General features: G+C 35.8%; 1 protein-coding gene across 1 annotated transcript in view; it reads left to right on the plus strand.

Annotated features, from left to right (window-relative positions):
* The first annotated feature begins 4,294 nt into the window (after positions 1 to 4,294).
* The window catches only part of npr1b (natriuretic peptide receptor 1b), a 29,746-nt gene continuing 14,673 nt past the window's right edge, over positions 4,295 to 19,367 (plus strand). The window contains exons 1-5 of the mRNA XM_043260011.1: positions 4,295 to 4,539; positions 6,323 to 7,118; positions 15,488 to 15,675; positions 17,270 to 17,383; positions 18,594 to 18,729. Coding sequence (XP_043115946.1) covers positions 6,359 to 7,118; positions 15,488 to 15,675; positions 17,270 to 17,383; positions 18,594 to 18,729 — 1,198 coding nt within the window. The 5' untranslated portion in view covers positions 4,295 to 4,539; positions 6,323 to 6,358. The remainder of the gene's footprint in view (positions 4,540 to 6,322; positions 7,119 to 15,487; positions 15,676 to 17,269; positions 17,384 to 18,593; positions 18,730 to 19,367) is intronic.

Genomic DNA, 19,367 nt, shown 5'->3' on the forward strand with positions numbered 1-19,367 from the left:
TCTTTTAAGTAGAGCATATTGACTGTGCTTCCTTAAGACTTAAGCAAATCATCAAATGAGCTAATAAAAGCAAGTCAATTTCAATAATTGATTAAATATTATGCTCTAACTCATAATATTGCAATATTAGATTTTTAGAAAATGCATAAATTGAGCCAATGTTAGGTCAGCATCGACGGCTTGTGCTTTAGAAACTGTTTTTAAGGCAAAATTCATCACATTGTGTGTGCCCAAGTGGTGTGAACAGAACATTGTAAGAAGTAGGTCGGTTTTTCAGAATGGCTCTTTGAAACAATCAAACTCAGTTGGTGCTGACCACATCAGTGCTGCTGGGTGAAAGATGTGAGAATTGTAATCATCTGTAAACCCAACCTTTGTGGGCACTCTTACAGGTATAATTGTCAATTTTCTCTCCCTTAGAAAGTTTGGCCAGTGCTTTCAGGCTTAATACTAAAAAATAGTGAAACTACAAAACATTGTTTCTAAAATACAACAAATATTGTACAATATTATATCTTTAAAACATTAATAGGTAGAGTTTTAGTCTATACAAATCATTCAAGCACTCTTTGCTTTACTCAAAGATCTAGCTGTGTGTTACGGAAATCTCTCATATGCGTATGCTGAGGGCTTGGTTATGTAATTTAATAGCTGTGAGAAAGCAGTGCTCTCTCATATTAAAAAAATCTGGAATCCAGACAATAAAACTAGTGTTAAAACAAATGCTCGTCTTTTTTTGTTAATCCAGCTAACAATTTGCATTAGAACTTTTTTTGTGCATTAAAATTTGGAAGCAGAATAGTAAGTAGATATTGTAAATTTTATGTGAACCGATGGTTATTTTAATGGTTGTTTTTTGTTAACAAAAATATTAACTGAGTACCAGGTGTGTGCTAATGTCTTTTTTTTTTAAATAATGTCACATTAGTTGTGTTCTCTACAAATCCAGATCTCCTCTTCCAACATGCTATAATTGTCTAACCAAAATGACTTTAGTTGTACCTGTGCGTTAGTCATTCTGAACGCTCTGTACTCAGATAGTAGTTGATCACAAACACAGAGCTGGGAGTTTAATGCCATGGTAACACAGAATAGACTATAATTAAATGGAACGTCTTGGTAATTGACAAGCTGTAGAGTGATTTTAAAATATTTGTGCTAAAGACTTTTTTTATTATTTAGCTATCTGCGTGTAGTAAGTCCCGGTGCTTGATAAAAGGAATATCCTTTTTTGAATGAGGCAGATCTGAGTAACAAGCTCGGGTCCAGCATTTGCTAAACTGTAATAGATGTGTTTAATTCACACTAGTGCATGTAAAGCTCACTGTTTACACACTGTTTATACTGTTGTTTTTTCTGCATGCAGTTGTTCTCCAAAGTAACACAAGCATGTCCACCAGAATGAGCATGAGAAAGTGGAATCAAGCAATGATTGCAGTTGAAGGTGAGTTTATCCAATGGCTAAAAGCACAAGAACAGCTCTATTGTGAATGCGTGTTTGATATATTTGATAATGATATATTTTATTGTCGGCTCAATACTGCTTCCTGTCTGCTGTGTGCTAGCTTCTCGCTGCACTCATTCTTGCTGAATTTTTCTGTCTCTCTTTTTCTTTCCTTAAAGAAGGGAATGGATATAAAGGAATGAAATATGGAGATAGAGATAGAGGATGGATAGGCAAATGTTGGGAGAGAGGGAGGGAGATGCTATTGTGTTGCATCCTGTTTTGGTAATTCTATCCATCTGACCATCCCAGGGCTCTCTGAAGGGGGATGAAGGACAAATCTAGAATTAACTAAACACTGATCTGAGTTCAGCTGGATCTATTTTTAAAACATTCACTAAGGCAGCGTTTTTTTTTTCAACCATTTTTTTATTTTATGTTGCCTGATAGCCTCATCGGTGATGCTCACATGCACTTTTACTGACATTAAACTAAAAAATAGTTTCTTTAAATTTGAAAATTATTCTTTATAAATATTATAAATAAACTAAAAACACATGCATTTCCCTCAATGTATAAACTGTGAATCCTTTATTGTTTTCTTTCCCTTATAAATAGGGATTCACAATATATCAATACTATATTGATTATTGACCTAGTTTTATTTTTTTAAATAATGCTCTCTTATTTAATTGGGTTCATGTGCATAGTTAATTTTTACATAGTTTATTTTTGGTGTCATTTAACTGTAATTAATATTTATTAAATTAATCTTCAAAAACACTAATAATTGAACAATTACATTTTAAGGACCCTGTTATCTCAAAATTAACATTTGTTTTTACACTGAACATTTATAATGCTGTGATACCTAAACTGTATTGTTTTAAATAATAATTTTTGTTATACAGTCTATTATGTTCAATTTATTTAGACAAAGAATTGTATTATCAGCCATTTATCAGCTACCGACCTTAACATTTATAATAATTACATTTATCGACCATGATTTTAATTACAGTGCATTCCTACTTAGGATCATTGTAATTTTAATTGATGGCTTTCTTTCTTTTTTTTTTTTTTATTTAATAAAGCAAAAGCACATACTTTCCAAGTACTCAGTATTGAATCTACTGAAGTACTTTGGGTATTGCTGGGAATCACTACTATTAAGAATTATACATGCTTTTAATTTATCTATGCATTGTAATGTAAATGTATTACAAGAGGAAAAAAGAGGTTATCTGAGGATGTCTATAGAATTCCCCGTAATTGACATTGAGATCTGCGACATTCATATCATACCTCAGAGCTATGACTATTATACAAACTGTTAACGACTGGCTTTGAATACAAATGTCAGAGTCGTGCTGGAACACTGGTGGCTGAAAGCTCAAAAAAGAATCTCTCAAAAGTAACACACACGCAAACCATCAGCTCACAGAAACCAAGGAGACACTATGCAGCTCCACACACACACGCAAACACTCGGTTGAAGAAGGTTAGTAGAGGTTAAACTCAAAACGTGTGGAGAGCAGATAGAGCTTGTCCTGACCCATAAGGGCACATCTTGCTGGGCAGCTTGAAACTGCTCTGACCTGCCTCTCGTAAGGGTCACAATAAATGACTGTGAAGGGATATCAGCTCACAAAAGCATTCAAACCTTTGTAACCTCACTGCTGTGGCCACATGCACCTCCACTTTCAGCCCTGTACTTACTAAGACACAGTAAGGTCTGTCTCCTGAAGAACACTTTAAAGCAATAGAACAAATATTTTTGTTACAAAAACCCATCAATCTTGCAGTACTTCAAAATAATGACCGTTATCCACGAGCATTACCAAGCTTGGATGGGTATAATATTTAAAAACTGTATTTTAAAATCATTATTAGCCTATATTAATGAATATTAAAAAGAACTGTTCACAATTATATCAAATTGTACAATATCATAACTGGGTCTTGATATCATATCAAAGTTTGTATTTTATTATTATTATTTTTAGATAATAACATTTTGCAATTCTTGCAAATTGGTGATTCAGAAACATTTCTGATTCTTAATAGTTTTATTCATCAAAAACACATTAAATTGATCAAATGTGATGGTAAAGACAGTTATAATGTTGCAAAAAATGCTATTTCTTCTAAAATATATATAGTTTTCATAGACATTTAAAGAAGCAACGTTTTTTCCAACATTGAAAATAATAAAAAAAAAAACACTTTAAAATAAAATATTAATATTAACATAAAAAAACGATTATTTTATTTCAGTAATATTTTGCAATAGAGCTGTTTTCATTATCATTATTCATTATGCTTTTTGATCAAGCATAAGCGATCACTTTCAAAAACATTAAAATGTCTAAATTATTTTGAACCTTCAAATTGCATAACATTTTTACTCTGTGTTTAATGTTTAGTTCACTTTTGAATGGTCACTTATGGAGAAAGAGCTCTTTGCCCGCATTTAGCAACCAGCAGTAGATAACAGGGTCACACTAACTAGCCAACCTTTGACTTCTTATTTTTTTTATAGGTAATATTTGGCTATGGTTATTCAATACAGGGTAGAAGCTAATGGATTTTGATGACATTGATTTCCTCTTACTTGAAATTAGAGGAGTGTTTACATTTTTTTTTTTTTTTTTTTTTTTATGTAGCTGGGAACAGTTGGAATTGTTTCTCTGACCAAAGGGTCAACCTTTATACTATTGGACTAAAGAAGAGAGTATGCATTAAAACACATCAAGACTGATCCTCTTCCTCTCTCTCTCTCTCTCTCTCTCTCTCTCTCTCTCTCTCCTCCTCTCTCTCTCTCTCTCTCTCTCTCTCCCTGCAGCCGAGAGGCATTAATACCCTCAGAACCCTGAAGCATGGCAGGGAATGCAGCTCGACACGGAGATGAGGTGGAGCTTTCTGTGTGGTAATGTGATTTGAGAAAATCACTGCTGCTCTTGGCACTCTGAATGACACACAGTCAGCCTGTGGGGAGAGTTTCACAGAGGCAGTGATGTGTTTTGTGCTGTGCTGAGTGGACTGTCAAAGGATCAGCTCATGTTGAGGAGAACAGAAGACAACATGTATAAAAGGTACTTAAGAGAGTTTTTCTGTTCTGCTTGTTTGGACTTAAATTTTTATTTCATATATATGATTTGCCATTACATTTTAGATCAGTGATTGTCTGCTGTATTTTTCAGAACTGTTTGTTTTACGCTGGACATGTGGCTAACCTGTATTTATTTTGTAGTTGGGTTATATGTTATATTATATTTCCCTAGTGTCTTAGTTTTCAGAGATGAACGCATGTCACTCAGGCTTTCCATGTTGGCGTCTGATTAAGTTTGGATGGCTTTCTACAAAGTGACAGATTGATTTCTGTCAAAACCTTTGAAGTGCTCAACAGATATCCAAAATGCATGATTAAAAGTATATTTTCATTGTTTTATTCCCCCTCAGTACTAAGTGTTTTTTTGCAACCCACTATTTGAGAGCAACTGATTTTCTAAGGAGAATGATTTTAATGTTTTCTACAGGCATGGGGTATATTTTTAGCTGTGATTCAAGATGCATTCAAGTATATTTAGAGTTTGTTTTGTTAACTCTTTGTGTTGCCTTCAGTTGCATGGTATCACTATTTCACCAGAAGAAGCATAGAATAATTTTCTATTGCGTATAATTTCTTCTTTTTTTTCTTCAGAAGTGGATATAAAACAGCTTTCTTTAGAATGTTTATAGCACTTTACAATACGTTTCAATTTGTTAATTTCTTAGTGCATAAGGTATAATGAACTAACCGGGACGTCCTCTATTTTGTCCAGTTTTCTGACTGCTAACTACTCACTGATACAACAGCAGCAGTGCTAAATGCTGATCACTTGAGAATGATCACCGATACCCATCATCATTCAGTTACTAGCCCAGAATTGGCTAAATCAGAAATCATAAACATAACTTAAGTAAATCAGTTTTAGATAATATAAACAATGTGATTATATATTGTGTATTTTACTGTACATCTATGAGTCCAACATCCAGCCGTGTTCAGTGATCAGTGAGCTATAAGGGAAATTCAGTGTTGTACACTTCACTTGAAACACACAATCACATTAATAAAAAAAGTGTCAAGAACTACAAGTAGCACATGTTAAATCTATAAGACGTCTTTTAATTGAAAAATATGTATAAAATACTTTTGTAAGTATATATGGTACGTATATACCCCTCCACCCCACAATGATTTTCATTTCTTTAAGCTGGAAACCCTACTTGGTAGCAGATAGTCAAAATAGCCAAATGTATGCGCTACACTTATCTACAAACACTTAAGTACAAAACTAGAATAAAGGAATTTTATTAACTCTTTGTGTTGCCTTCAGTTGCATGATATCACTATTTCAACAGATGAAGCATAGAATAATTTTCCATTGCGTATAATTTCATAATTTTTTTAGTGGATATAAAACAACTTTCTTTAGAATGTTTATAGCACTTTACAATACGTTTCAATTTGTTCATTTCTTAGTGCATAAGGTATAATGAACTAACAATGAATAATACTTTTACAGCAGCTATTGGTAGTAGGGCTGCCAAGCGTCCTGTATTAGCCGAGACGTCCTGTATTTTGGGCTTAATTTATGTGACCAGTACAAGAAAGGAATTTCTTCTCAAAGGTGAAAATATGATCAGGCTACACCTTCTCTGACCCAAATATAGAGTAAAAAGTTAGTAAACAGCAGAATCTCCTAAAAACCTTTGATATGCCGTTCCTTTTTTTTATACTTTAGTATCAGAGTATTTGAAGTGTGTCCATTTTTAAAAATATCATGTAAATTATCAATGTGATCTCATATAATAACCTATGTGTGTTTCTAGTGTTCCTAATCAGCTGGAAGCTTGAGCGGCAGTGATATGAGTCTGTTGCTCTGGTTCGGTGGAGGCAGATCGTTTCTGCTGCTTTTGATGCTGCTGTGCTGTGGGACCCTGTCGATCTGGACCAAGACCAGCAGACACCAAGGGTCCCGCAGACCTGTGCACAACCACACCAATGACATTGTACTGGCTGTCATACTCCCTCAGCACAATACGTCCTACCCTTGGGCATGGCCTCGCGTGGGACCCGCGCTGGACCGAGCCATAGCTCGCATCAATGCCGACCCCACCCTGCTGCCCCGGCACCACGTCCGGCACGTCTTCGCCAACAGCGAGAATAGGGAGGGTATCTGCTCAGAGTCCATCGCCCCCCTCATGGCCGTAGACCTGAAGTTCGAACACAAACCATGGGCCTTCATAGGGCCTGGTTGCGACTACACCTCCTCCCCTGTTGGTCTGTTCACTGCTCATTGGGACCTCCCTATGATCACAGCAGGGGCTCCTGCTGTAGCTTTTGTGCAGATGGAGATGTACACCTCCATTACCAACACGGGCCCCACACATAAGAAACTAGGCGAGTATGCTCTCCACCTCTACAAGCATTTTGGGTGGCACCAACACACCCTGCTGATGTTTAGTGATACCAAACTGGGAGAAAGGGCCTGCTACTTTGCCCTGGAGGGGCCTTACACGGAAATGCATGAGGACAACGTCACCACCGTGAACCTGGTGTTCGAGGAGAACAAAGGGCCTGTTAACTACTCTGAGCTCCTGAGCAAGATCGAGGATGATGGAAGAGGTGAGTGGTTTGTTTTTCTTCTGCATGTCGTCATCCATCTGTCTTCGTGTTAATGCTTGTCCGGTGCTCCTAGGTTAGTGATTTTAAAATCCACTTGGCATGTTGTTTCCATACCAACTGACTCCTAGATATGATACTGAGGTTAGAGGTCGAATTTGTGATGCACAAATGAGAAAACCTTTTATCGTGAGGAGGCCATTGTAATATCTGTGACTCAATTTCAAGAGTACATAAGTTAGAGCAGAAACTAATTGCAAAATAGTAGATAAAAGAGATGTTTTGTAGTAAAGGTGTGGGTATATACTATTATTGGGTGGAAGTTGAATTCATACAGGTTTTGACTTTGTCTTCTATCCAAAGAATATAGTATGTTGTGGTCCATATAATGTAAGTCAAAAAGGTTCAATGTTGTTGTGTTAGTTGTTTTTTTCATTCATTTATCCAGTCATACAGGTTTGAAATTACATAAGTGTCAGGAAATGGCAGAAGTTTCCATTTTGGGTGAACTAACAAAATAAGTATATCAAACAGATGCTAGAAGTTTCTTATACCTCAAGGAACAGTAAGCGTGAAGGTCTTATTGAGCAGCCTTTTTTCCCGAGCTTACTTTAAGTTGCACTCCATCATTGAAATGCTGCAAGAGGTTTAATTGTGTGTGGACTAACATTACACTAATTCAGTATAATATCATGCAAATTATGACTGACAATAATTGAAGAAGAAGGTTAGAAAGAGCTTCACAGATTTTTTTTTTTGCTTTCCTACATCAATGACATACCTATTACATATAATTTTTTTACATAGGGTTGTTTTCTTTTTGTTCAGTTTTTTTTTTTGCAGTATGCATTATTCAAGCCAAAGGAGAGCCACACTGCAGTATGAGCACTTGCACTGACCAACAGCTTGAGATTCAGTTTTATTATAGTAGTATTTATAACTATGTAGTGCATCACAAAATTGCTTGTTATTGTCTCTGCAGTGAAATATTCCTTTATGCTCTGACCTCGGAATCAGATTACTGCTTATTCCGCAAAGGGGAACTAAGGAAACCTGTATCTAAAAAGTTTTTAATGGGTAAAATGTGCTTTAAACCTTTTTTCAAGTCCCACAGGGACATAAAAATGTCAACCAAACAACATTTATTAACAGAGGTCATGATCCCTGTGAGCATGCAAGAAATTTTAGCACACATTATCTGATCTGCTGGCATTTCCTGCGAATACAGAGTTTGTGTTCATTCAGTGAGTTTATTCAGTCTTTCCAACTGGTAGATTTGAATGGTTCGTCATTAGTCACTGGATGCTCTGTTGAGTCACTGAATGAACAGTCAAAAATGCAGTGTTGTATTAACACGTAAAAAGTCAAATGAATGAAGCAGCAGGATGGTGTCTCAGGTGGAGGCTGTTTATATGTCATAAAACCCTTTGAAGACACAGAATCCAAAGCATATGCTTTCAGGAGATGGTATCAGCAATATCCCATTTTTACTATCGCCCATAAAGTGAAAAATACAATCAGCCTCATGATGTAAAACACTGTGCTCATAAAACACCAGCAATAAAGTCAGACCAAATTTCTTTGCTCTCTCTAGAGGACAGACAAAAGCTTGGGCGATCGTAATGGGTTCATTAGGGTCTGTCATAGAATAAGTATTAGTACACTTAACAGCAAAAAAAAAAAAAACATTTCATATGTACATTATAATGTTGTGATGCCCTAATTCACAATGATTTAGACAAAATATCAGTTGGCCATCAGTCACTGGCCATAACACAGACAATACATTTCTTTAATTAAATGTGAACTTTTTGGGACAGGTGATAGAATGTTTTTTTCAGAAATGTTTTGGGGTCTTTTGATTGATTAACATATTGGGATTACCTGTGGAGACATAACCTTTTCCGGAGATCTCAGAAGAGAGGAAATGCCCTTCCTTACCTCCTGCCTCTTTCCCCTCAACCCTGTAAAACATCCTCACATCATCAGCAGCAGGAAGACAACACATGGAGGCATACCACCTGCCATGAGAGTGGCATTCCTGTTTGAGTTTTCCATGTCAGAGCTCTGTCTGGTTTAGAATGTTTGTCTCTTGAAAGCACAGTTCTAGATTTATATAACTGAGAACAAGTGCATTTTATTTGAACAAATCTATATCATCAGGGCGGTAGTTTGGAAAACACCCAGCTTGTAAATGTTGATGAAAGTGGACTTGAACATTGAGGCATTTAGAGAGCTTTAGCTGAAGATGTCGAAGCTGGATGTGCAGCTAATTACATAATTGTAACCATCTCTACATCCATTTTGTAACATTCATTTTTTGGATTATTTGCTCACATCATTACACAAACCTAGCAACAAATGCACACTCGTTCATAACCATTCAGACTTCTCGTTCTCTCTCTGCAGCCGTGAAGTGATGTGCACTTAGCTGCTGCTTTGCTTCTGGATAAAATCTCCAGTACTGTAAGGTTGTTATCGGCCAGAAGTCAGCAGGTGCTTCAGCATCCTTCTCTCTCTTCCACACACACACACACACACACACTTCAAAGCTGCTCGGTTGATGAGGACTGTGCTTCTCTGGTTTAATTTTTCTATGTACCCAATCACTTCAATCACACCTGGTTCTGCACATGGTGGAAACCAGGATCAAAGAGAACCATCCTTCCAGAGTGCTAACAAGAAGATCTGGTTTTCAGACCTCTGGCTCAGATTCTGGACGTGATCTAGGAGAAACAGTTCTGAATCAGGAACAACAGAACTGCATGAGTTGTGATCATATTATGGTATTGTTTGTAATTCCTAAATTGCCAAAATTTGTTCCATTTTGTCATCTTGGTTGCAGAATGAAAGGGCTGTCATGCTGAACTAAACTACCCACAAGGCTGCGTTCTGCTTATCCCTGCTTTTCTATCCATCTGGATCAACTTAAAAATTTATCTTAACTGAGGGGTTGTGAAGGATAGGAAGAAAACTACACAAATTTGTAGAATCATGCTTTTATAAACCCAGTATTGCTTACTGAGGAATGTGCTGTATTTTGACATTTCAAGTTGATATCTCCTGTCGTTTCTGACCTTTGGATGTAATACAGAGTAACTAAACCCCTCCAGACATAAACCCAAACATTTCAAAAGCAAAGCATGTCTTTATATCCGCCTTGAATCTACCCCCTCATGAACAGAATACTCCAGTCATAATGTTCTCTAATGTTAGTGACAGAAGAAAATAAGGTTTTTCTTATTTAAAACAATGACCTCACATCCTCTAAATTGAGGTAATGTTAGGCAGACCTCCTTTACATCACACAGATTCCTGCGCTAATTGAATTTGTAACCTTATACTGGCTTGTGTCAAATAGGATTAGTAGAGAAACGTAACAGTTTCGACTCGGCAGAAATTAGTTTATTTTTACAGTCTGTGCCAGAACCTGCTTTTAGTGGATTACAGTTAAACATTAGATATATGTTAAGCAGTCCCCTCTAAATGTGCTCAGTTTTTTTTTCAAAGACATTTTTTTCTCAAATTTCATTGTGTTGGTCTGTTGCTAATGAGCATTAGTAAAAATCTAAATTTTTGTGCAAAACCTCCATTTAAAGACTTGACAAGCAATTTTCATTTCCTGGTTGCTGGTGGTACTGGGGGGCAGGACTCTGCATAGTGCGTAGTAATCAGTGTTTTTCATGTTGAAAGAGGGAAATACTGGATTGAGTATTAGATGTTTAGATTCCAAATAGGGTTCCAATATACCAGTAGACACTAATAACTGGTAGAAATGTTTATCGCAGTTATACACTCATGTAACTTTGCTGTGGTACGTGGTCATTTTAAGTAAATGTGATTTAAAAACAAGTGCTCATAGAGGCCAAGAGTTGTTTTTGTCACTTTTTCAGACCCTGGATGGCTAAATACATACACTCTTATGGGTCAAAATGCCCATCTTTGCAAGTATCCTCATAAGCACAGCAATTTATGTATTAAGTGAAAGCAAACAGCCAAGAAAGAAAACGTGTAGCATTATACTGGATTCAGGTAGCTCTTAAAGTGACAGTTGTCTAATATTCCTACTGTCTGACATCTGTTTTTATCAGACAATCAATATATTATTATACAATAAATAATATTACTCATATTGCCCATTCCCAATTCCATAAGTGAATTTTGCCATTGTCTGAATTATGCAAGAGTTAAAAAAACCAAAAAAAAAAAACTATATATATATATATATATATATATATATATATATATATATATATATATAGTTTTCAGCTATATAAAGTACACACGTCTGGATCATAAGATGTACTGCTGGTGTGCAAATTAATGTGAATAAATAATACACTAACATTCATATATATTTATAACTGTAAAATAAATGCTGATGCAGTCCCTTTAAACCCCATCAGGCTCTTCCATCTCATTTGTAATTTTGTGCAGAGCCAAGCTGAAAGCTCTTGTGAGAAGCTCTTGTGTGGCTTAAGCTTACTTTTACTTCCTCTACCCCATTCGATGCTGTAGAATTGACATCATTGTGATAATCAACGCTTTCTTCTCTCTCACTGTGAGATTCCTTCTGTGTCCTTGTAGAGAGAATCTTTAAACATCACTCCATTTCTTTTATCTTCTGTCAGATCACTCAGGCCTTGATGGATTATCTTGTCAACAAATAGCTGAATAAGTGAGCATGGATGAAGCCCGTCCATGTCCCTGTCTGCTCCCCCTTCATGGTCTGCTCCCAAACAGATACGTGATAAAAAAAGGCTTCAAGGATTCCATCCAGATCAATAAAAATGCTGCTACTTCCTGTTGTAATTGCTCTGATCGTTTTTTTTGGAGCCGTAGAGTGCTGTGCAACTACAATGTTGATATTCTTTAGAAAGGTGTGCTCAAGCACTTTAATTATGGATTGAGGGGAAGGATAGAACAGCATAAACTTAACAGTTTTGCATTTACATAGTATAGATCAGAATCAGAATCATTGTGGGAGTGATTCTCTACTGGTCTGCTATGATTGATCAGTTATGCACAGTATATACACATACAGAAGAAATAGAAAAAGACAGAATGAAACAAACAACAAGAGCATATGAACACAAAGTTATGTCTTATTGGTGTTTTTTTCAGAGAATAAAACAAATCTGGGTTTTCTTAAATGCAGCACAGAATAAATGCCCTTTTTGTCTGATTCCGGCTGTCAGCGTAATTATAGCACGTTTATATTAGAGAACGACATCGCATTTTCTGAGCTGAGCCCATCATTATCGTTCGAGTGCAGTGTGTGGTCGTTTTTCTTGGTTGCAATTACAACGTGCCTCCTCATCTGATTCCATGCAAGCAGGGCTGTGATTAGCTCTTGTTGGGAGGGCAGACTTCCTCTTACTCATGGTCTTGTTGGTGTGGTGATATAATAGAATGCAGAGCTTTGAATTGGTCGACAATTCTTTTGTCTGTATATAAAAATTTAGAATTTTCTTCTCAGCTCAAAAGAATAGGAGCCCAAGATCAAAAGATCAAGATCAAGATGATAAAAAATTAAAATGTAAGTAATTGGTATAGGAGCATTTACATAGGTTTTTTTTTTTTTTTTTGACATGTTTTTGTTTTGTTTGTTTTATCAGCCATAAACTCTTTTGTCATATAAGCAGGTAGCAAACAGAAATTTTTATTTCGTATTATATGCAAGTATGATCAAAAATTCCAAATGTCTTTTTGCTGCAGTAACGGCACCACTTTTTAAAAATGTAAATTTAATTTCTCTCTTTTTAATCACCTTTTTTTGTTAACATGATTGTGTAATACTGAAAAAAGCGCACCAAGCGCACACACACACACACACACACACAAGAATAATTATATCAGCCTAATATAAGCTGTTTGTTACTTGAAGTGGATCATTTCTTGGAAATGGATATACTGTGTTGAGATCACATGACCAGCTGAAAATACTTTATGTAGCTTTAAATAGTTTTGGTATGACAAATTAATATTTGAAATGTGCTATTCTCAATAATTTGAGGTTTGCTGTTTTTATACTTTCTTAACAAAGCATCTCTTTGTAAACTGAACTCTGTTGAGTATATGCAGATGCTAAACTCAGTTTGGTCCACAAAAATACCCACTCATGTTCTGTCACTCCTGTCCATGGAAGAAAACATGTTCAAGAATGCTCTGCGTGCGTCTGAGAAAAGTGAAGCACTCATTTGCTTAGTGCTAGTTAATGTTTACCAGTGTTGAAAATAGAGTTTCCCTGCCTTAGGCTGGATATCTGCCAGCAGCCTCTCTCAGGGGCTTTATCTGATAATGATGTGCATTTGAGTGTGTAATGGACTGTTTTATCTCAATGACAGGTTGCTTCTCACACCTGACATACTCCTTTCCCAAACAAAATTGCATTTATCCTATGGACATGCCTTGATAATCATAGCAAAAATGAAATTGATGCAGTCGCACTTGTGGGCTCTGATCTGTCATGAACTGGGGAAATCAGAAAGTCCTGACTATATTTGCATCGTTGGCATCAGCTCAGTGCACAAATTATGCAGTTTGCTATTTGATTGAGGCTGCATTTTGCACATCATTTAGTTGTTTCTTCATTCTTTCTCTTTCTCGTTCTTGACAGAGTGACGGCTGGGTTTTGTCACGGCAAAAGTCATGTGGGCAGATGTAAAAGTCTGCTTCTGTGGTAGTTCAGTATTGAACCGAACCTCTGACTCCGTCACAGTGGGACTTTTTATCCTCCTATATATTTCCAGTTTTACTTCACAGTTATGTGTTACTTCAATAGCTTGCAGAATGCTCTGTGTGTGGTTTTCAGATCAAATGTCTGTCAGTGTTTTTATTCTGGCGGGGTGAGTAGTCAGATTGAGTCAATCAGATTTTAAGATGTTGTATTTAAACCTACTTTACTTGCCCAACCTACTTGTAGACCAGTTAAAAGCCAGTGTTTGTGTACTGATTTGTAAAGATGGTTAGGGCTGAAAAGCTCTAAAATTGTTGACATGCGGCGACAAGTTTTGCATTTCATTGTCGTTTGGCTCCCTCACAAAGAGGCACAGACAGACTCTCTAGATCATGTCCCCCTTTCTGACCTTCACAGGTTTGCTCTCAGGGGATGTTTACTTCTGTTTCAGATTCCCACAGAGTTTTTAGTTTAAAACACTTATTTATTTTTGGATTGATGTGTCTATTTATTTAAGTTTTCTGTGTACATGTTGGCTTGTATCCTCTATTTATTTCTTTTGTCTCATATGGACAGTTAGATTGATATTCTCCCTATTCCATTATACTGGCAGAGATGCCTGTAGGTAGATGTTCATTTACAGATCTCTTCTCAAATTCAAAATCCATCATTCAGTTTGTGTTCATTATTACCCTTATACTGAAATCACACTGTGTCATTGAGCAGCAGACACTCACACACACACACACACACACACACACACACACACACACACACACACACACACACACTGGCTGTTAGCATAGGTCTCCTGCAATTACCCTCACTCTGCAAATGACTGTCTGGTCTGGAGTCAAGTTCTATCTCTTTCTCTCACCGTTTTTGTGATAACTTCACTCATTTGATGAGAGTTAATGAAGCATTTTGTTTTCTTGTCCAGATCTCTTTCTCACATTGTTGGTGGCTGCTTCTCTCTTCTGTATGTTTTATTATCTGAAACGTCGAGGAGAAGCTTAACATCCGTTTCATATAAAACCTATTCCTTATCATTCTCATGAAACATCCTGTTTAGCTCAATAACAATGAGAATGTTTCTGCTGGTTATATTTACCCTGCAAAATCATTATCTTTATCAGTATTTTTGTCTCATTTTCCAAAAGAAATATCTAAACATCTTTTATACAAGATATGCAGTTTGGCTTCTCAAGAAAGCTTATGATAGTAAGATTTTATAAAATTTGTGATAAATCACATTTGACCATTAGACAAATATAAATTTGTCTTTTTTTGTTTTTTTTTGTTTTTTAAGATACTTATATTAAAAAGCATTTCGTTTGGATGAATCATGAAAAACATGTACAGTAAAAGCATAGAACAGACAGCCCAGACACATTCAGATCCATAAATGCATTAAGGCACCACACAGACGCATTTTCACTCATGAACAAAAATGCACACATGTGTAATTCCTGTCTGGATGTGTTAAATTGACAAGTTATGGCAAAGTAATGGCATTATGGTATTGATTACAAAGTCATTTCTGGTAAAAGTGCTAATGGGAGTGCAAAAATTCTGTATTTAGGCTTCTATCTCATATAAAGGAAAGGCAGATATGAATTATGAAGAGGCTAAAGTTTGGTCGTGTCTTTTCTCATGTCGACATCCTTTGTTTTCTCTGTCTTTCTCGTTACAGTAGTGTTTGTATGCTGTTCTCCGGATATTTTCCGGCAGTTGATGGTGCACTTCCACAGGGCAGGTCTCCCCAAGGAGGAGTATGTCTTTTTCTACATCGATCTCTTTGGACGCACTTTGGAGTCCAGGCCTTCTCAGCCGTGGGCCAGAGGAGACCCAGATGATGTATATGCAAAGGAGGCCTTCCAGGTGATTAAAGCCTTTTAAAACATTAGAGAGAGTTAGTGAGAGAGAGAGAATGATGGACAAATAGAGATTAGAAGATACAATTCAAGCAAACAATTTTCAGTCATATATAATATTTGGATTTAAAATAATATTTGATTATTATAATAATATTAAGCGTTAGAATAATTGAAATTAAATGAAGTCTTAATGAAGTTTGTTTAATCCCACTCATTTAAAGCAGAAATCTAAATTTAACAATGTTTGTTTCTGAAAGAGAAAGCACTTAATTCAGTATACAGTAAAAAAAAACAAAAACAAAAAAACTACAACTTAAATCTATAGATGCTCTCTGAAGTAAGTCCGTTCATCTGTCTTTTTCTGAATGGATATGACTTTTGTTAGCTGTCCTTATTAAATTTGCCCAGTAAGCCCTTGGTCTGAAGAGTAAAGCATCCATTAACACACACACACACACACGCATGCACAAAATCAGCATCCTTAGTTTTATGGTCTAGTTTCTCTGCAGGTTTAGAGAAGCTTTACAAATCTTTTTCATCCGAATTGCTGTCTCGTCACTTGAACATTAACCAAAGTCTTGCTTTTAGTGTTTCTGCTGACATTATAACAACGTGTTTTTATTTTAGACATCCCGTAGCACAAAACAGTCACTGTTATGCCTCAGGGGCTCAAAATCTTGAGCAGTATTCTTATCAAATGCTCTGCACATCACTCTGGCTTGGTTGATGTCACAAAATTGCAATCACCGGCTCCCACTGTGGTAACAGCCGCCTGTTTTGAAAGTGGAAGAGTTTCTGTGCAGAGCGTGAGAAAGTCTAAACTCCAACACTCAGTACCCGCTGATGAACCCACGCACAGTTAGATCCAGGACAGGCTGACTCTCACTGGAGCTTAGCTTTGGTAGATTAAAGATTATGCTTGTGCACATCACACAGACAGATGATTTGTTTGTTGAATAATTATGCTTTTTCTTAATTTTACTACTTGACCAAATTAACTTAAGTTATATGAGAAGTACTTCAGTCTGTCAGGAAATGCAAAAGTTGTCAAATGGTTATTGATAGATTTTGGCATTCTAAAAATATTAGCAGCTCATTTGATTAGGACCTATCTGTAAATGTGATTTATGTCAGCAGTCAGCAGTTGTCTGTTGCATTTTCCATAGCTTGACACTCAGAACTGACCAGCAAAATGGGTATTAGAAAGTAGATTTGAATATTCTATTTGTATAAAGGAAAAATATTTGTATATTTCAGTATACATTACCAATTAAAAAGGCCAGTAAGGGCCAGAAGGATGTTTTTGATCAAAAGTGACAGTTAAAGACAGTACTGAAGTTTAAGACAGTTTAGTTATGAAATAATGCTGAAAACAATATGGTTTGCACAAACATATTAAATAGCACAACTGTTTTCAGCACTTCTGAAAATAAGATGTTTCTTAAGCACCAAATTAGCATCTTAGAATGATTTCTGAAGGATCCTGTAACACTAAAGACTGTAATGATGACTGTTGAAATTTCAGTTACATTTTGAAATTAGTTAAACAGTTTAATGTGTATCTTTTTTGTATTTTTTTTCTTTTGTATATTTTTCAGAGTGTGAAGATTCTGACCTACAGGGAGCCACAGAATCAGGAGTACAAGGAGTTTGTCAAAGATCTAAAATCTGATGCCAAACAGATGTTCAACTTCACAGTGGAGGATTCTTTGGTAAGAGGGATCATTGTGAAGCGATATAGTTTTATTTTCATGTTTGGTTGCAATGCGTTTTTACCAAGACTTAACTGTGCTCTCCATCTTTTCAAACATCCCTTGAAATTTCAATTTATTTCTGTTTTGTTAGAAATCGTATGTAGATTCATTACAGCCAGGGTTCTCTCATAAACAGCTTAAAAGGGCACAAATGATTAAATGAATGTTTCAGCCAAAATGCATTGTGTGTGTTTACAGCTTTTCCTGTAATAGTTTTCCATTCACGTAATAATGAAATGACAAAGAAACAGGCTTTCTTCAAAAACTGCATTGATATATGTTGACCGTAATGATATATCCCTATAAATGTGCAAGGACCAGAATATGACTTTAATGTGATGTACACGTGCAAATTTCTGGTCAAACAGATTCAAGCTTTGTGCGTCCATTGGGAGACTACGTTCACATATTTTAATGTGGGGAAAATATGTTTGTAGTTATGGAGCTCATGTGTATGATGCAGTTTTCTGTTAATGTGTGTCCTGCATATGAATTTAAGAGAGCAGGGCAATTATAATATTCATGTAGAGAGGCATTTCACAAGGCATCTCAAACCACATTCACATAGACACATGTTTATGGGGTGTTTCAGATTGGGTGTGCTTCTGAGAGGAAGTCTATCACAGTTCTCGACCAGATGAACAAGCATTATGAGCACATCTGTCTTAATTTGTCTGAGGCTTTGTGAATGTTCCCGTCATTGTTGATTCTAATTGAGAGGCTGGAGTCTCAGATCATCTTCAAGTGTTTTTCTGGATCTCAGTTTACATTTTGAAAGTGGCAAGGGCCTTCAGTTAAATCTGAAATGAAAAACTCTTTTCCAGTGACTGTGCCTTAAAAACAACAAGTCTCTCATCAGTTCTGTTCATTTGCATCTAAATGGATCTCTGCGGGGGTAAAATGGTCAGAATGATTCAGGACAAAATATTAAAAGATGAAGCACTTTACCCTGTGCCTCACTCATTATGAATTTTCTTTTTCATTTATGACAAATGTTTGATAAAGGATTTATATCACATCGGGTATATGTAAAATATCTACAGAATAATAACACATTCTGTAGGATTTGTGTAAGGAAGATAACCTCTAATATGTTCATCAGTACCAACCTAGTTCTGATTATGAATTTGTTCTTCTTTATATTCAATTGTGTATTTTATTCTTTCAGATGAACATCATCTCAGGTGGTTTCTATGATGGTCTGATGTTGTACTGCAATGCTTTAAATGAGAGTCTTGCAGAAGGACATGGTCGACCTTCAGGAGAGTCTGTCACAAAGAGAATGTGGAACCGGACTTATTATGGTGAGCACATGATCTATCTGAAATCTTTCTAAAATCTAGAACGTAAACTAAGGTTTACTAAATGTACTAAATGTATCTGTGGCCTTTTCTGTAGAGGTCACATGCTGCATTCTCTCTGGTCAAATATTCTGGTCAGTAAGGGATTACTGAGGAAATAATTATGTTAATGTTCCTGTTCAGTTCATTATGAACATTTTTTTTTATGTTCTCACGGTTGTGGTATGTATTAATTAAATGTTGGTTAAGATTTTTTTTGTTATCTGTGATATTTTGATAGTTCAGCTCAGTGATTATAAAGCAAAGTAACATCAATGGGCAAAGTGATTTCATTGGTTTATTTATTACAGTATGAAGATTTGAAAAAAAAAAATTGCTCTCAAGAGGAAATAAAAGTGTTTTTTTTTTAATAAAAATATACTTTGTTTGCGAGTTTGTTGTTTGTTTCACTGTTTTAATTCTGCCTTCTATATATATATATATATATATATATATATATATATATATATATATATATATATATATATAGTCTTACTATTTTTCACTTTTTTTCTTATTATAATTGGAACAAAAAATAACTTTAATCTGATATTGTGTACATCATAGTTTATTTATTAATTAAGGGAAGGAAAAACAGGCCT

Source organism: Puntigrus tetrazona, chromosome 16 (genome assembly GCF_018831695.1).
Source record: "Puntigrus tetrazona isolate hp1 chromosome 16, ASM1883169v1, whole genome shotgun sequence".
In the NCBI taxonomy this organism is placed as follows: domain Eukaryota; kingdom Metazoa; phylum Chordata; class Actinopteri; order Cypriniformes; family Cyprinidae; genus Puntigrus; species Puntigrus tetrazona.